The sequence below is a fragment of the Dermochelys coriacea genome, chromosome 13 (genome assembly GCF_009764565.3).
Source record: "Dermochelys coriacea isolate rDerCor1 chromosome 13, rDerCor1.pri.v4, whole genome shotgun sequence".
NCBI classification, from domain to species: Eukaryota; Metazoa; Chordata; order Testudines; family Dermochelyidae; genus Dermochelys; species Dermochelys coriacea.
In genome coordinates, this window is record NC_050080.1 from 2,430,628 (window position 1) to 2,447,211 (window position 16,584).

General features: G+C 47.4%; 1 protein-coding gene across 1 annotated transcript in view; it reads right to left on the reverse strand.

Annotated features, from left to right (window-relative positions):
• TTLL9 (tubulin tyrosine ligase like 9) overlaps positions 1–16,413 on the reverse strand; it is a 32,272-nt gene extending 15,859 nt beyond the window's left edge. The window contains 5 exon segments of the mRNA XM_043495678.1: positions 9,272–9,457; positions 10,353–10,464; positions 11,460–11,552; positions 13,625–13,671; positions 16,168–16,413. Coding sequence (XP_043351613.1) covers positions 9,272–9,457; positions 10,353–10,464; positions 11,460–11,552; positions 13,625–13,671; positions 16,168–16,413 — 684 coding nt within the window.
• Positions 16,414–16,584: the final 171 nt, after the last annotated feature.

Consider the following 16,584-nt stretch of genomic DNA (forward strand, 5'->3'; position numbering starts at 1 on the left):
TGGTCCTCTTACTGTTTCTTTTTTATTTGGGGGTATACATGTAGTTTGAGCCTCTATTATGGTATCATTAAAAAGTTTCCATGCAGCATGCAGGCATTTCACTCTTGTGACAGTTCCTTTTAATTTCCATGTAACTAGCCTCCTCATTTTTGTGTAGTTCCTCTTTTTTAAGTTAAAAGCTACTGTGGTGGGTTTCTTTGGTATTTTCCTCCCTACAAGGATGTTCTATTTAATTAGATTATGGTTGCTATTACCAAGCGATTCAGCTATATGCACCTCTTAGACTAGATCCTATGCACCATTTAGGACTAAATCAAGAACTGTGTCTCCCCTTGCAGATTCCAAGACTAGCTGCTCCAAGAAGCAGTCATGAATGGTGTCTAGCAATTTTATTTTTGTATCCCATCCTGAGTGATATGTTCCCAGTCAACATGGGGTAGCTGAAATCTCCCATTATTATTGGTTTTTCTATTTTTGTAGCCTCTCTATTCTCCCTAGCATGTTACAGTCATCGAGTTAGGTGGTCAGTAATATATTCTTCTCCTGTACTCTTACTAGTCAAGCATGAAGAAAAGGAGTACTTGTGGCACCTTAGAGACTAACAAATTTATTAGAGCATAAGCTTTCGTGAGCTACAGCTCACTTCATCGGATGCTGTAGCTCACGAAAGCTTATGCTCTAATAAATTTGTTAGTCTCTAAGGTGCCACAAGTACTCCTTTTCTTTTTGCGAATACAGACTAACACGGCTGCTACTCTGAAACTAGTCAAGCATGGAATCTCTACTGTAGAGTTTCTATTATATTGTTTGATTCATTTCAGATTTTTACTATATTTGCCTTTATGCTTTCGTTTGCATATAATGCCACTCCCTCACCAGCATAACCTACTTTGTCATTCTTATATATTTTGCACCCTGGTATTACCATGTCCCATGATTATCATCGTTCCACCAAGTTTCTGTGATACCTATTTTATCACTACCCATGTTGTGAGACTCACAGATGGATGTACATTTAATTATGCACGATGGTACAATGTTCATGATGTTAAATGGTTTGAGTCATCTGGCAGCAGGATGGCATTTCTAGGCTCCATTCACTACACTGGCAATTTCTAAAAGAAGCACATGTTTTCTTGGTCCCAAGGATACACATTCAAGTGGAATTTACTGCAGACAGCATAACTCCGTTTATCTCTGGGTCTCAGGGGAGAAATGGGGTTTCAGAAGGCAGGAGGAGCCAGCCACTGGATTCAGAAAAGGTTCTTGTTCCTCAACCCTAAAGCACAATGAGGAAGAAATGCCAGCCAGATACAGACTAGCTGGCTTTGCTAAGGTTACACGCAAGGGGTCCCTCATCCCAGAATGCAGTGAACAGAATGCAAATCAGCTTTTTAAACTGGCTGGATTTAAAAGGGTTACATTAGATGCAGTGTTTCCTTTAAAGCTACTGGCTTTCTTCTCCAGTATTACTTCAGGGGTCACAATAGACTTGGTTAACACAAAGGTGCAGTTAATCAGTTATACTTTGTGCACTCACATCTGTGCACACACAGGGTTTAACTGACTGACTTCAGAAGAGTTCTGCTAGGGATGAATTTGGCCATACCCCTCACAGTGAGAGCCCCTGGGGATTTCCCTGTTGCTTCAGCAAATCAGCACAATCTGTATCTTAACATAAAAAGAAAAGGAGTACTTGTGGCACCTTAGAGACTAACAAATTTATTAGAGCATAAGCTTTCGTGAGTTACAGCTCACTCATCGGATGCATCCGAAAGCTTATGCTCTAATAAATTTGTTAGTCTCTAAGGTGCCACAAGTACTCCTTTTCTTTTTGAGAATATAGACTAACACGGCTGCTACTCTGAAACCTGTATCTTAACATAGCAACTTCTTATGTTCACAGACTCTCCCCACCAATATCCACACATTATTTTTACAGTTAGGTTACTTTGGCTCTGCAAATAAATGGGGTTATTTTTCAATTTTTGAAATAAGTTATTACAAAAGAAGGAACATCAACCAGAAGATAGGAGAAACAGCACTTCTGACCAATGACTATAGACGTCGACTCAGTGGGTGCTCCAGGGCTGGAGCACCAATAGAAAAAAATTAGCGGGTGCTTAACACCCACCAGCAATAGAACTGCAGCCTCAGCCAGGGATCAGTAGTTCCTTTGCAGCCTGTCCCCCACTGATCAGCTGGCTGTGTTAATTGCCTAAAAGCTGCTCAGCTTTTGTAGCTGCTGGGCTTGCTAAAGCAGAGGCGGACCTACTTCAGCCCCTCCCCCCCCCATGGGGCCCCTCCTCCAGCAGCCTCAGGGAGCTGCTCCACTGCTGGGGGGGGGGGGGGAGGAGAAACCCAGCCTGATCAGCAGAGATGAGATCTTGCTCACCTGGGTCGGGTGGCCCAACCTCCTACCTAGATCTCCTGGGCAGGCTCCAGCTCCCAACAGGCTCCAACTGCAGGAAGCACTACGTGAGTCCTGTTTCAAGCAGAGGGAGCCGGGGGAGCCTGCTGCAGTGTCAGGACAAGGAGAGGAGAGTCCACCATTGGCGCAGTTTGGGAGTGCGGGGACATACAGAGTCACTGCCACTGCCTTCCACCATTTCTACCAGTGCCACGCTGCTCTGCTCTGCCTAGGTGGGGAAGTGTCTGTCCTCAGGGGTGTCATTTAGGGGAGGAAGGGTTGGGAGACTGTCCTGGCCCCTAGGATAGTAAAAATCTGGGGGCATATTTGTCTCTCTCATCCCTCCTTTGCACCCATGCATCCTTTATCCAAAATACTCATTTGGCACTGAAGTTAAATAGGTGTTAACAAAATCAGACCAAAGTTTTTCAAAGAGGGATTTAAAATCCCTTCCCCTCTCCATTGCTCAATTGTCTGTCTCTTGACATGTTATCATTTCACTAGTTCTCCTGTTATCTGTGGGTATGTCTACACTGGCCACCGCAGCACTGTGACATGGGCAGCGTAGTCACGCTTTATCGCCAGGGGAGAACTCTCCTGGGAATAAAAAGTAACCACCCCAAATAGCTTTATCACCAGAGCACGCAGCTCCCATCAATAAAGTGCTGTCTATACTGGCACTTTTCAGCACTAAAAGCTTTCTCACTCCAGGTGTGTGTGTGTTTTTTCACACCCCTGAACGACTAAAGTTTTAGCGCTGAAAGTGGCAGTGCAGACACAGCCTTATAGGCTTTGGACTACCATTTGTTCGCCTATTGTAATTGTTTGCCAATTGCTTGTTAAGTGGCTGTAAATTCTAATCTAGAAGCAAGCATTTGCAACGTATCAGGACTGTATTTTCCACTGAATGCTCACAAAAACTTATGCGCAAATAAATTTGTTAGTCTCTAAGGTGCCACAAGTACTTCTTTTCTTTTTGCGAATACAGACTAACACGGCTGCTACTCTGAAACCTATCAGGACATGGTGGCTCAACCTCTGGCAAACCACAAAATTTGTGCCCCAGAACAAACATTTGCGGAGAGACTCAGTTATCAACACAATTAGCATTTACAATCAATTAGATCAAATTATAACAGGGCCACCAACTCTAGTCTAGACAAAGCCAAAGCATGAGTCCCCCAGGCTAGACAAGACCTGGATTTTTAACATAAAAGGAGGCAACATAAACGTATCTTCCTTCCCTAAAACAAACAAACATACAAACAAACAAACAAAACCACCTAAGCCCCCAAATCTTCATGCCTTCTTTACACATCAGAAGAAAATCAAAGGCAGTCTCAGTTATTACCCCTTTACAGGTTTCAGAGTAGCAGCGTGTTAGTCTGTATTCGCAAAAAAGAAAAGGAGTACTTGTGGCACCTTAGAGACTAACAAATTTATTTGAGCATAAGCTTTCGTGAGCTACAGCTCACTTAGCTGTAGCTCACGAAAGCTTATGCTCAAATAAATTTGTTAGTCTCTAAGATGCCACAAGTACTCCTTTTCTTTTTTGCCCCTTTACAGAACACCTTTAAAAATGAAATTATCCTTTACATTCCTAATTCCTCCAAATCAGGGTAACTGCTGACTTTGTGGGGCTGAAAGACTGGATCTGGGTGTGAAAATTGGTCCCTTTCTACCGTTGCACATACATATAGAACAGAGTGCTGGGAGCACAACAGAATGGGTTAGGGTATGAGAAAGCTGTTTAGGGGAAAGAGGCCCTCAAAAAAAATCTTGTCTTGAATATAGCCACAGGGTTGGTTTGTAACGTTTAAGTGAGATACATGATCATTTTAACAGGTTTCAGAGTAGCAGCCGTGTTAGTCTGTATTCGCAAAAAGAAAAGCAGTACTTGTGGCACCTTAGAGACTAAAATTTATTAGAGCATAAGCTTATGCTCTAATAAATTTGTTAGTCTCTAAGGTGCCACAAGTACTGCTTTTCTTTTTATGATCATTTTAGTGGGACTGTGACATCCAGATTTTATACCTATAACATTTTTTTACACATACTTGGGGCTCAAATTATGGCTCTGATGGATAATTTCCACCACCCACTTCCCTTTTGGGGAAGCAATAATTAAAAAGCTATTCAGGGACTGGGGTAGAATTTGTGGTGCAAATTTAGGTCATTTGATTTAGAGGTTCCCAATATATGTCCTTCCCCTGCATTCTTCTAATTTGCAAAGTACTCTAAAATCGACACGCATAATGAGATTATCTAGGATACTAGTATGCCTCAACAGGGGGCAATGGTGCAAATTTGGAATAATTTGGTTCAGGCATTCCGCAGATACTGTCCTCCTCAATAAGAAATTTTTTTAATATTCCAGTTGCTCTAAAACTGACCTGCATGGTGAGATTGCCTTGAACAATGGTATTCCACAACTGAAACTGAAGTAGAGGCGAACTCCCATTGAGATGAATGGGTCATTTCACACCACTCAGAGCTATTGTGCGAAATGAAACAAAAAAACTACAAAAACAGACTTCAAAGAGAAACTGTAGAACTAAAATTAATTTGCAAATTTAACACCATTAATTTGGACTTGAATAGGGACTGGGAGTAGCTGGCTCACTACAAAAGCAACTTTCCCTCTCTTGGTCTTGACACCTCCTCATCAATTATTGGGAGTGGACCACATCCAACCTGATTGAATTGGCCTTGTCAGCACTGGTTCTCCACGTGTCAGGTAACTCCCTTCTCTTCAATAATGCCTGCATCTGGAATTTTCACTCCATGCATCTCAAGAAGTGGGTTTTTTACCACGAAAGCTTATGCCCAAATAAATTTGTTAGTCTTTAAGGTGCCACCAGACTCCTTGTTGTTATTATGTCAGATTATTCTTTGGAGCATCCTAATTCATCTGAGCACACCCTACTGAGGGCCATTCCACACATCAACAGTACTCCTGTACTGCAGAGGGCTGTGCAGAGCCCGTTCCATTGCACTAGCTCCCTGAAGTAGATACAAAGTTTGGGGCTCCCTGCTATTCCTCTTGCTGCCTCCAGCTAGTGGATGTGCTCCTCAGCCCATCAGTTACCATCCTCCTTTCTTCCCATGGCCCTTTCAGCCCTACCGGAGGCATGGTGGGGCCAGGAGGAGGGCAGAGCTGGTAGCTAAAGTGGTAGATCATTCCCCTCCCACAGGTGCCCTCCAATCATGCCCCCTCATTAGCTCCTCTTCCTCAAGAAACAAGTGAAATTAACTGCCCCAAAACATGGTTAATGCAGGTCTTGTTTATAGTGCTTCTGCCAGTATAGCTATGCCAGCTAGACTTACCCCTTCGTAGTACCCTCTTCAATTCAAGAAGTGCGTTTCAGATTCCTGCTGGCACTGCCAGTCTGACGTGCCTTCTCTGGCTTGTCAGATTGGGTTTATATCTGCTGCTGAATCACAGTGTCACTCATTAGACTACTTCCTGGGCTGGTGAACCACCTATGGCTCATTAATTTTATACCAGTGTAAGTCCACTGATTTCACTGGGGTTGCTCCTGATTTACACTGCTGCAAGTGAGGAGAGAATCAGGCACAGACTCCAGGGTGCTCCGGGGCTCAAACACCCCTGGAAAAAAATAGTTGGGGTGGTCAACACCCACCAGCCACAGCTGTTCAGCTGTTCTACAGCTGGCATGGGGCCTCGGGGGAGAGGGGACAGGAAGTGGCGGAGTGAGGGTGGGGCCTCAAGGGAATCATAGAATCATAGAATATCAGGGTTGGAAGGGACCCCAGAAGGTCATCTAGTCCAACCCCCTGCTCAAAGCAGGACCAAGTGCCAGTTAAATCATCCTAGCCAGGGCTTTGTCAAGCCTGACCTTAAAAACCTCTAAGGAAGGAGATTCTACCACCTCCCTAGGTAACGCATTCCAGTGTTTCACCACCCTCTTAGTGAAAAAGTTTTTCCTAATATCCAATCTAAACCTCCCCCATTGCAACTTGAGACCATTACTCCTCGTTCTGTCATCTGCTACCACTGAGAACAGTCTAGAGCCATCCTCTTTGAAACCCCCTTTCAGGTAGTTGAAAGCAGCTATCAAATCCCCCCTCATTCTTCTCTTCTGCAGACTAAACAATCCCAGCTCCCTCAGCCTCTCCTCATAAGTCATGTGCTCTAGACCCCTAATCATTTTTGTTGCCCTTCGCTGTACTCTTTCCAATTTATCCACATCCTTCTTGTAGTGTGGGGCCCAAAACTGGACACAGTACTCCAGATGAGGCCTCACCAGTGTCGAATAGAGGGGAACGATCACGTCCCTCGATCTGCTCGCTATGCCCTACTTATACATCCCAAAATGCCATTGGCCTTCTTGGCAACAAGGGCACACTGCTGACTCATATCCAGCTTCTCGTCCACTGTCACCCCTAGGTCCTTTTCCGCAGAACTGCTGCCGAGCCATTCGGTCCCTAGTTTGTAGCGGTGCATTGGATTCTTCCATCCTAAGTGCAGGACCCTGCACTTATCCTTATTGAACCTCATTAGATTTCTTTTGGCCCAATCTTCCAATTTGTCTAGGTCCTTCTGTATCCTATCCCTCCCCTCCAGCGTATCTACCACTCCTCCCAGTTTAGTATCATCCGCAAATTTGCTGAGAGTGCAATCCACACCATCCTCCAGATCATTTATGAAGATATTGAACAAAACGGGCCCCAGGACCGACCCCTGGGGCACTCCACTTGACACCGGCTGCCAACTAGACATGGAGCCATTGATCACTACCCGTTGAGCCCGACAATCTAGCCAGCTTTCTACCCACCTTATAGTGCATTCATCCAGCCCATACTTCCTTAACTTGCTGACAAGAATGCTGTGGGAGACCGTGTCAAAAGCTTTGCTAAAGTCAAGAAACAATACATCCACTGCTTTCCCTTCATCCACAGAACCAGTAATCTCATCATAAAAGGCGATTAGATTAGTCAGGCATGACCTTCCCTTGGTGAATCCATGCTGACTGTTCCTGATCACTTTCCTCTCCTCTAAGTGCTTCAGGATTGATTCTTTGAGGACCTGCTCCATGATTTTTCCAGGGACTGAGGTGAGGCTGACCGGCCTGTAGTTCCCAGGATCCTCCTTCTTCCCTTTTTTAAAGATGGGCACTACATTAGCCTTTTTCCAGTCATCCGGGACTTCCCCCGTTCGCCACGAGTTTTCAAAGATAATGGCCAAGGGCTCTGCAATCACAGCCGCCAATTCCCTCAGCACTCTCGGATGCAATTCGTCCGGCCCCATGGACTTGTGCACGTCCAGCTTTTCTAAATAGTCCCTAACCACCTCTATCTCTACAGAGGGCTGGCCATCTCTTCCCCATTTTGTGATGCCCAGCACAGCAGTCTGGGAGCTGACCTTGTTAGTGAAAACAGAGGCAAAAAAAGCATTGAGTACATTAGCTTTTTCCACATCCTCTGTCACTAGCTTGCCTCCCTCATTCAGTAAGGGGCCCACACTTTCCTTGGCTTTCTTCTTGTTGCCAACATACCTGAAGAAACCCTTCTTGTTACTCTTGACATCTCTTGCTAGCTGCAGCTCCAGGTGCGATTTGGCCCTCCTGATATCTTTCCTACGTGCCCGAGCAATATTTTTATACTCTTCCCTGGTCATATGTCCAACCTTCCACTTCTTGTAAGCTTCTTTTTTATGTTTAAGATCCGCTAAGATTTCACCATTAAGCCAAGCTGGTCGCCTGCCATATTTACTATTCTTTCGACTCATCGGGATGGTTTGTCCCTGTAACCTCAACAGGGATTCCTTGAATACAGCCAGCTCTCCTGGACTCCCTTCCCTTTCATGTTAGTCCCCCAGGGGATCCTGGCCATCTGTTCCCTGAGGGAGTCAAAGTCTGCTTTCCTGAAGTCCAGGGTCCGTATCCTGCTGCTTACCTTTCTTCCCTGCGTCAGGATCCTGAACTCAACCAACTCATGGTCACTGCCTCCCAGATTCCCATCCACTTTTGCTTCCCCCACTAATTCTACCCGGTTTGTGAGCAGCAGGTCAAGAAAAGCGCTCCCCCTAGTTGGCTCCCCTAGCACTTGCACCAGGAAATTGTCCCCTACGCTTTCCAAAAACTTCCTGGATTGTCTATGCACCGCTGTATTGCTCTCCCAGCAGATATCAGGAAAATTAAAGTCACCCATGAGAATCAGGGCATGCGATCTAGTAGCTTCCGTGAGTTGCCGGAAGAAAGCCTCATCCACCTCATCCCCCTGGTCCGGTGGTCTATAGCAGACTCCCACCATGACATCACTCTTGTTGCACACTTCTAAACTTAATCCAGAGACACTCAGGTTTTTCCACAGTTTCGTACCGGAGCTCTGAGCAGTCATACTGCTCCCTTACATACAGTGCTACTCCCCACCTTTTCTGCCCTGCCTGTCCTTCCTGAACAGTTTATAACCATCCATGACTGTACTCCAGTCATGTGAGTTATCCCACCAAGTCTCTGTTATTCCAATCACGTCATAATTCTTTGACATCACCAGGACCTCCAGTTCTCCCTGCTTGTTTCCAAGGCTTTGTGCATTTGTATATAAGCACTTGAGATAACCTGTTGATCGCCCCTCATTCCCAGTATGAGGCAGGAGCCCTCCCCTCACAGACATTCCTGCCTGTGCTTCCTCCCGGTATCCCGCTTTCCCACTTACCTCAGGGAGGGGGCGGAGTGGGGGTGGAACACCCACCAGGAAAAATAAAAGTCGGCACCTATGACCACCTGGCTAAGCAATGCCTGATATGGATGCGTGTGCATACTCTTCTCTCTCCACAGAACACCCAAGTGACCAATGTCTCCTCTGAATTGTCCTCTCGGACAGGACCATACTTACTGGTTTCATAATCCAGGTGATGCCAGGATTCTTGCGAAATTCTTCCACAAACAAGTGGTACTCTGATGGCATCTCAAAGGTCTTGGGGAAAAAGTCACATTTTGTTGCCTCCAGCTTTCCTGCCTCTCTTTCTATCTGCTTCCGAAACCTCTTCAGGTTCTTCACTATGTAATTCTTACGAGTCAGCTGAGTGGAAAGAGAAATACAAGAGCAGACTCTGCAAATGTTAACACAAATTAATCATCACTCTTCTTTCACTGGAATTGTCCAGGAGATGAGATGTTTCTGGTGATATCTGGTAATAGATCTCAGCAGTGATGCCACAGGAGGTTAACTAACTGAGAAAAACAATGGGTAAAGTTAGGGATTCTTTCCTTCTTTGTGGAGGAGCCTGCATGGTTGGTGTGTGCATGGGTTTTGGTTTGGGTTTTTGTTTTTGTTCTTTAGTTCTCAGGAGGAGCAAGGGGAAGCTGTAGCAATCCCCAGTGCATTATTTCTGGTCTAAAGCCTTTAGGTGTAGCTGCTATGTTGATTTCCAAGGTAAACACCAAGTTTTAGGGCCTGTCTATACGGAAAATACAACCATCTCAAATGACCTGGTTGTAATGCAATTGTTCTCAGATATATTTAAAACACAGTTCCATTTTGTAGTGCACATGGGACTTTATATGCCTTTCTGCTTCTGCTAAAGCCCTGAACATGCTACATTCTGGAACTATGCTAGAACTGTCCCAAGGAAGAACTTGCTACAACACAGTTGTCCTTGTAGTGTAGCGTTGGTCCTGGATTCCTGAGATGGTCCAGCTCAGCCTTCATGAGATTAATCAGATGTGGAATACAATAAATCTAGTGTAATGTTCCTGGGCAAAGCCACTCTTCTGTTTCCTGGAGTGACAGAGGTTGATAAATTCTGAGGAGGAGTTAGCACAGCAGTCAGGAGGGTATTAGGTTTCATGGCAGGGAATATTCCAAGGTATTTTCCATCAACAAGCTTTTCCCATGGAAGTTTACTGACTATTTCCCCAAAACTATTTCCCCAAACCATCCTGACCCATATGTTTCGCTCATAGTGGTTTCTTACCTCGTAGTGGTTCCGAAAGTGGCAGATACGAACATGTTCATCCATGTAGGTATGGTCAAAATTCTCCCGAAGCCAGCTGACATCACACCAGTAAAAATCCCACTCACCCTCCCTATAGAAAGGGGCAGAGAGACAGCCAGTACGGCAAGCACTAAGTTCTAGGTCATCACCACACCCACTCTTCTTGACAGCCACCACCTGTCATCACCACCACTGCTTCCTTCTCTCCTTGCAGTTTTTACAGACCAATAAAAAGTCTTGGTACGCATGATTAATCAATGTTTTTGTTTATTTTGTTCTTTAAAAGTTTAGGCTCTGAATTTTAATGGTTCCCATTATAACCAAGCCTGGTTTGGTCTGAACATACCAATGTATTAGATATAAAAAAAAAACAGTTATCATATTGATTCTTGACTACCAGGAGTTCAACTGAAATCATCCAATTAGTTAGAAAAGCAGAAGCAGGACTTAGAATAGAGTCATCTACAACCAGGCAACTCCACTGAAGTCAGTTCCCACAAATTCAACGTGTGGCAGTCTTCCCCCTGAGTCAGTACTACATTATTTAATTGTATTTATAAGATCCTATTTAAGGGATAACAGATCAATAGCAACAGAACTGAAACTGAAAAACTATAGTCAGCAGTTCCTAGTCTTCAAACACAACAAATCAGTGAAAGAAAGAAAAAGCTAGAAACAGGATAAATTAAGCAGGAATGAGAGAGACTGGCAGAGAAAAGAGACTGTACTGCACTGTAATTTTCAGCCACATTTAACAATAGTGGTCAAACACAGCTTCTTTTTCCCTCATTGAAGCAGCATTGAGATCAATTGTTCTGCTGATGTGCACAGTGTCACTCAGCTTCAACAAACCAATCAACCAGCCTTCATTCTAAAAAGGGTTGAGCACACTTTGTTGAAAGGATGCTGAACTCATATGACCTGGTCCACAGCAGTGATACAACAAAATTCAGCATGAACTGACAAGGAGTTATGTTAGACACACATTTGCAAACATGGTTGAAAATTCTAGTGGAGCCAGAGTTGAACATGACAAAAGAATAGGGAAGGCTAACCAGTTGCAAAGGGAAAGAATCTAGAGCTTACTCTTTTACTTCAACCCATCCTGGTCTCTGGCGCAGGATATCTAAGATGGTGTTTGTGAGCGCACATTTGAATCGGATGCAAGCTCTTGGTTCTCTGTGGGGGGGGTGAGAGAAAAGACACCATACACTCTGTGAAGTCCAAGAGCAAGCCTGCCACAAATGCAGATCTGGATTCTGTGCCTTGTTCTGCCACAGACTCCTTGTATGACTTTAGGAAACTCACTTAATCTCTTGTGCCTCAGGCTCTGTACAATAATGATAATAATACTTCCCTATCTCACGGAAGTGTTGAGAAGATAAATTCATTAATATAAGCAAGGCGTTTATATACTAAAGTGACAAGCATCATAGGGAAGCCTATAAAGAAAATTAATTTTAAAATGAACTATGTTGAGACAACCCAAATCATTTTCATGTACACCTTAATCAGTATATGTAAATATAATGTAATCTCCTGAAGTGCAGAGCATCTCACTCCCCTTTTTATGTTGATAGTTCAGATCTTCTAGTTAGCCTCTAATCCAGGGGTTCTCAACCTTTTTCTTTCTGAGGCTCCCCCCAACATGCTCTAAAATTTCCAGGGCCCAGCAGACTCCGGAAAGGGTGAGGGGCTCCAAGCTTCAGCTGTGGGGGTATGAGGGGGAGAAGATGGGGGGCTCAGAGCTTCTGCCCCATAGGATGCTGGGCTTTAGCCCTGTGGGGCTGGAGGCTCAGGGCCTCTGCCCACTGGGGCTCCCAGCTTTAGCTCTGCGGAGTGGAAAGGGGGGGATTGGCGCTTTATCTCCACAGGACTCCAGGGTTCGGGGCTCCCGGCTTTATCCCCACAGGGTGCTGGGATCTTCTGCCCGCCGTGGCTTAGGGACCCCCTGAAATGTCTCATGGACCCCCAGAAGGCCTCAGACCCCTGGTTGAGAACTGCTGCTCTAATCAATAAGATAGCCTACATATTAGATAAAATTACATTTCAGCCATACCACCTTGTATTATGATCCCATCCAACCCTGCAGATTAAGTAAAAGGTTGGTCAGTGATGCACTACTGGATGTAAGCTACCAAGGAACACCTGTGTGCTGCAAGAAATGGTCCTTCTGATTCTTTCCTCTAAGTCTGTAAATAATCAATGCCCCTAATTGTATTATGAAGTGCTATGGTGCTGGAGGTACTTTTTTTCAAATAAATATAAAAACAAGGTACTGACCACCTGTGGTCATTAAAAACACCACAAAACTTTGGGTTAATTTCAGTGTCCTGGTCAAGTTCCATCTCAAGTAATTATTTTGCCTTCCTAGAATTACCCTTGCTGATTCAACTGATACTGTCTATTTCTTGTGCTAAATTGTTATGCACTGTTACCAAGTACTGTTAACTATTTGCCGTACTTCACCCCAGAGGTAGCTGCATTTTAGTGCTGCATGAAATGATTCCCTACACAGTTTGAACATCAGTTTATTACATTTGGGATTCTTTGGGATGATGCAAGATCATGATTAGTGTTGGGCAGAGAAACAGATCTCATTTCAGGGGGATTTTGAAATTTTAGTTTCGTTCCAATTTGGAACAAAACCCCAACATTTTGAAATTCTGGAGCCCTGGCTCTGGGGTAGTCTGCTTGGAACTGCAGACCCTGGAGCCCTGAAGTCCTAGACTCTGAGATAATCCCCCTAGAGGGCTACCCCAGAGCCATGGACGCTGGAAACCCATCCTTCCCAGCAGCCTGCCAAGGATCTGGGCAGGCAAGCTGGCAAAAAAACAGGCAAGTTTCTGATGGAAATATTTGAGACCTGTCTAGTTGCCGGAGGAACTATGTCAAAATTGCACTGATTCCACAAAATATTTAAGTTATGACAAAAAAATGTTTTGTCAGAATTTTTCCAACCAACTCAAATCATTATCACAAAGATATATTAGTAAGGAATATACAAGCCCAAGGATCTATGACTGAAGTGACAATACCAATTCCTATTTGAAAAGAAGCATGACCATCAAAGGCAGGCAAAACCCTGTTTATCAGAATAGTTGTGGAGGGAACAGTGATTGCACAAAGGCCACTGACCAATTCTTGCAATGAGAAACAAATGTGAAGTAATACACAGCATATACCCACCCTCTTCATGTCCACATGCAAACATGTCATTCAATCTACCCTTCAGAAAAAGAATCACTCACCGTTCTTTCAGCTTCTGGTAGCCATAAAACCCTTTATGGCCTGCATTCTGCAACAAGACAAGTAGAAAAATAATTTATAACAATTAAATGGTGAGAATAAGGCTGGTGCAGAATAAGTTGTGGACAGCCCCTTGGAGGGCACTTTGTCCTGTCCAATTTCACCAGTATCTTTACAGTTTTCACTAGGATGCTGGCATATACAGCACTTGCCAATGAGGGCTGAACCTGACCCAAATTTTTTAGAGCAAGGACTGTTTTCAAGCACACTGTTGGCATTTAAATAACAACCATGCCAACACTTCATGAGATTTTTTTAAAATGCATTTGGTGTTCTTTTGATTTGCCTTCTGGATTTCAGCCTATTAGGGTTCCCATTTCCAGGCTTTTCCCTGCAACCACAAGAGCTAGAGACTTACCTTAAAATAAAAAGGAAAGCTGTGATTTTCCTGTAATCACTTGCCTCCAGGAGATGGGGCTTTAAGGCACACACCAACTATTACAAACAGAGCCCGGCAAATCGGTGGAGATCTGCTTTATACCCGCAGCCCATGTTTGGGGATGGCGGGTTGGATGCAGACACACATTCTGTATCCGCGCAGGGCCCCAATGACAAGTGCCAGGAACACTAGATTTGTACAGGCCTGGCTGCTATTAGGGGGTCTGGGGGCTAGCCAGGCTGGAGAGCGCTTCCGGGGGGCACAGCGCGTGTACCCAGCCCGTGGGGCGGCCTGCCCAGCTGCAGAGGGGCCGGGGCACCCCGGGCCGCCCCGTCCGCGTGACCCCGAGGGGCGGGGGGAGCCGGGGGCCCCCCGTCCGCGTGACCCCGAGGGGCGGGGGGAGCCGGGGGTCCCCCGGGCCGCCCCGTCCGCGTGACCCCGAGGTGCGGGGGGAGCCGGGGGCCCCCCGTCCGCGTGACCCCGAGGGGAGGGGGGAGCCGGGGGCACCCCGGGCCGCCCCGTCCGCGTGACCCCGAGGGGCGGGGGGAGCCGGGGGCCCCCCGTCCGCGTGACCCCGAGGGGCGGGGGGAGCCGGGGGCCCCCCGTCCGCGTGACCCCGAGGGGCAGGGGGAGCCGGGGGCCCCCCGTCCGCGTGACCCCGAGGGGCAGGGGGAGCCGGGGGCCCCCCGTCCGCGTGACCCCGAGGGGAGGGGGGAGCCGGGGGCCCCCGGGCCGCCCCGTCCGCGTGACCCCGAGGGGCGGGGGGAGCCGGGGGCCCCCCGTCCGCGTGACCCCGAGGGGCGGGGGGAGCCGGGGGCCCCCCATCCGCGTGACCCCGAGGGGCGGGGGGAGCCGGGGGCCCCCCGTCCGCGTGACCCCGAGGGGAGGGGGGAGCCGGGGGCCCCCCGTCCGCGTGACCCCGAGGGGCGGGGGGAGCCGGGGGCCCCCCGTCCGCGTGACCCCGAGGGGCGGGGGGAGCCGGGGGCCCCCCGTCCGCGTGACCCCGAGGGGAGGGGTGGGGGCCACGCGGCCCTCACCTTACTCATCGCCATGGCGCCGCCTCCCCGCGGTTGGGGTCACCCCCGCGCGGCCGCCATCTTGCGCGCCTCGTCCCCATAGCAACCAACCTCTTCCCCCGCCCACCGCGCTGCGGGCGGGGCCAGGTGCCGCGGCTCGTGCCCGGGCGGCCGGGGGCTCCGGGGGGAGCGCCAGAGTCCAGACAAATCCCCATTGACTGCACTGGGCGCCTTGCCTGAGGAAGAACCGCAGGGTCACGGGTTCTCTTCCTGCCTCTGCCGCGGATGGTCAGACCGTTGTCCCGTCAATGGCGCTTTCTGCCTCAGTTTCCCCACCTTCCCAAGGCAGATCACGTGTCTTCCCCGCGGCACAGCGGTGTCAGGAGGCGCTTTGACAGCCGCAGCTGCTGGGTGCTAGAGAGACGCAACCTTATTTCTGTACTAAAAGGACTGAAGGGGAACCTACCTGCAGCCAGTTTTCAAGTGCCCGCTCCCTTCTTTCGACGCCATTGTCTGGGGCCGGCCGGCGGGTTATGTGCAATGTTCCGTGTGCATGAAACTTGGCGAACAGGATCCCTGCCCCAGAGTCCTCAAGGCACAGTGGATACAGTACGGTATAACGTAACAGTCACACGGATCTAAGCATGTCCCCCCCTTACTATCGTGCCAAGCACCTCACAGTATTTAATGGATTCGACTTCACAGCATGACTTACGGCTGTTATCTCTGTTGCACAGATGGGGAACTGAGGCACAGAGAGACTAAGGGATTTGCCCAAGGTCACACAGGCAGTACCTGTGGCGAAAATCAAACCGCAATTGTCTCAGTTCCAGGCTAGCACCCAACCGGATCAAAAGTCCTCCAAAGTTCAGAAATGTTTGGATCAGGAGTTTTGCCTGAATGCCTCTCAATGCTGAGCATGAGCATGTAGCAAACAGGGCAGGTGGTTACTGCTGTCAGCTGGCATGCCCTGGGGAGTGCGTTGATGGAGGTATGTCTGTAAATAAGGAGTGTAGTGATGAATGTAGTATGTACTCATGAACATAGTTTGTAGTATGTTCTCAGACACCCTGGCATTGGTGGACAGTACCTGATCGCCACTTTCTCTCTGATCCCTTGACCTTGCATTCCACTCTACAGCGGCTGCATTATCACGCCTGGCAGTACAAAGCAAGAAATTACCCAAGAGGAAGGGAAATTTTGCCTGTGTGTGAGTGAGTAGCAAGAGCTGGAATTGCTGCCAAGCTGCAAGTTTCTCTTGAGAGGCAGGAGTTCTGGTCTCATAGTACTGACTGCCCTGGGGGGTACAGGCAGGAGTGGGCATCCCTTTGAGCATTCAGCTGCATGGCTTAACAGACCTTCCTTCTAGAGAGCAAGGGGGACAAAGGGTTTTGTTATTTCTCCAACACTGAGGCTTTGTTCAGATTTGCTTGGAAAGCAGCAGCACTAAGTCAGCAGACAGCATGGCCTTAGCACTCCCACGAGTGCTGAGGGGTGGAGGTTCTCC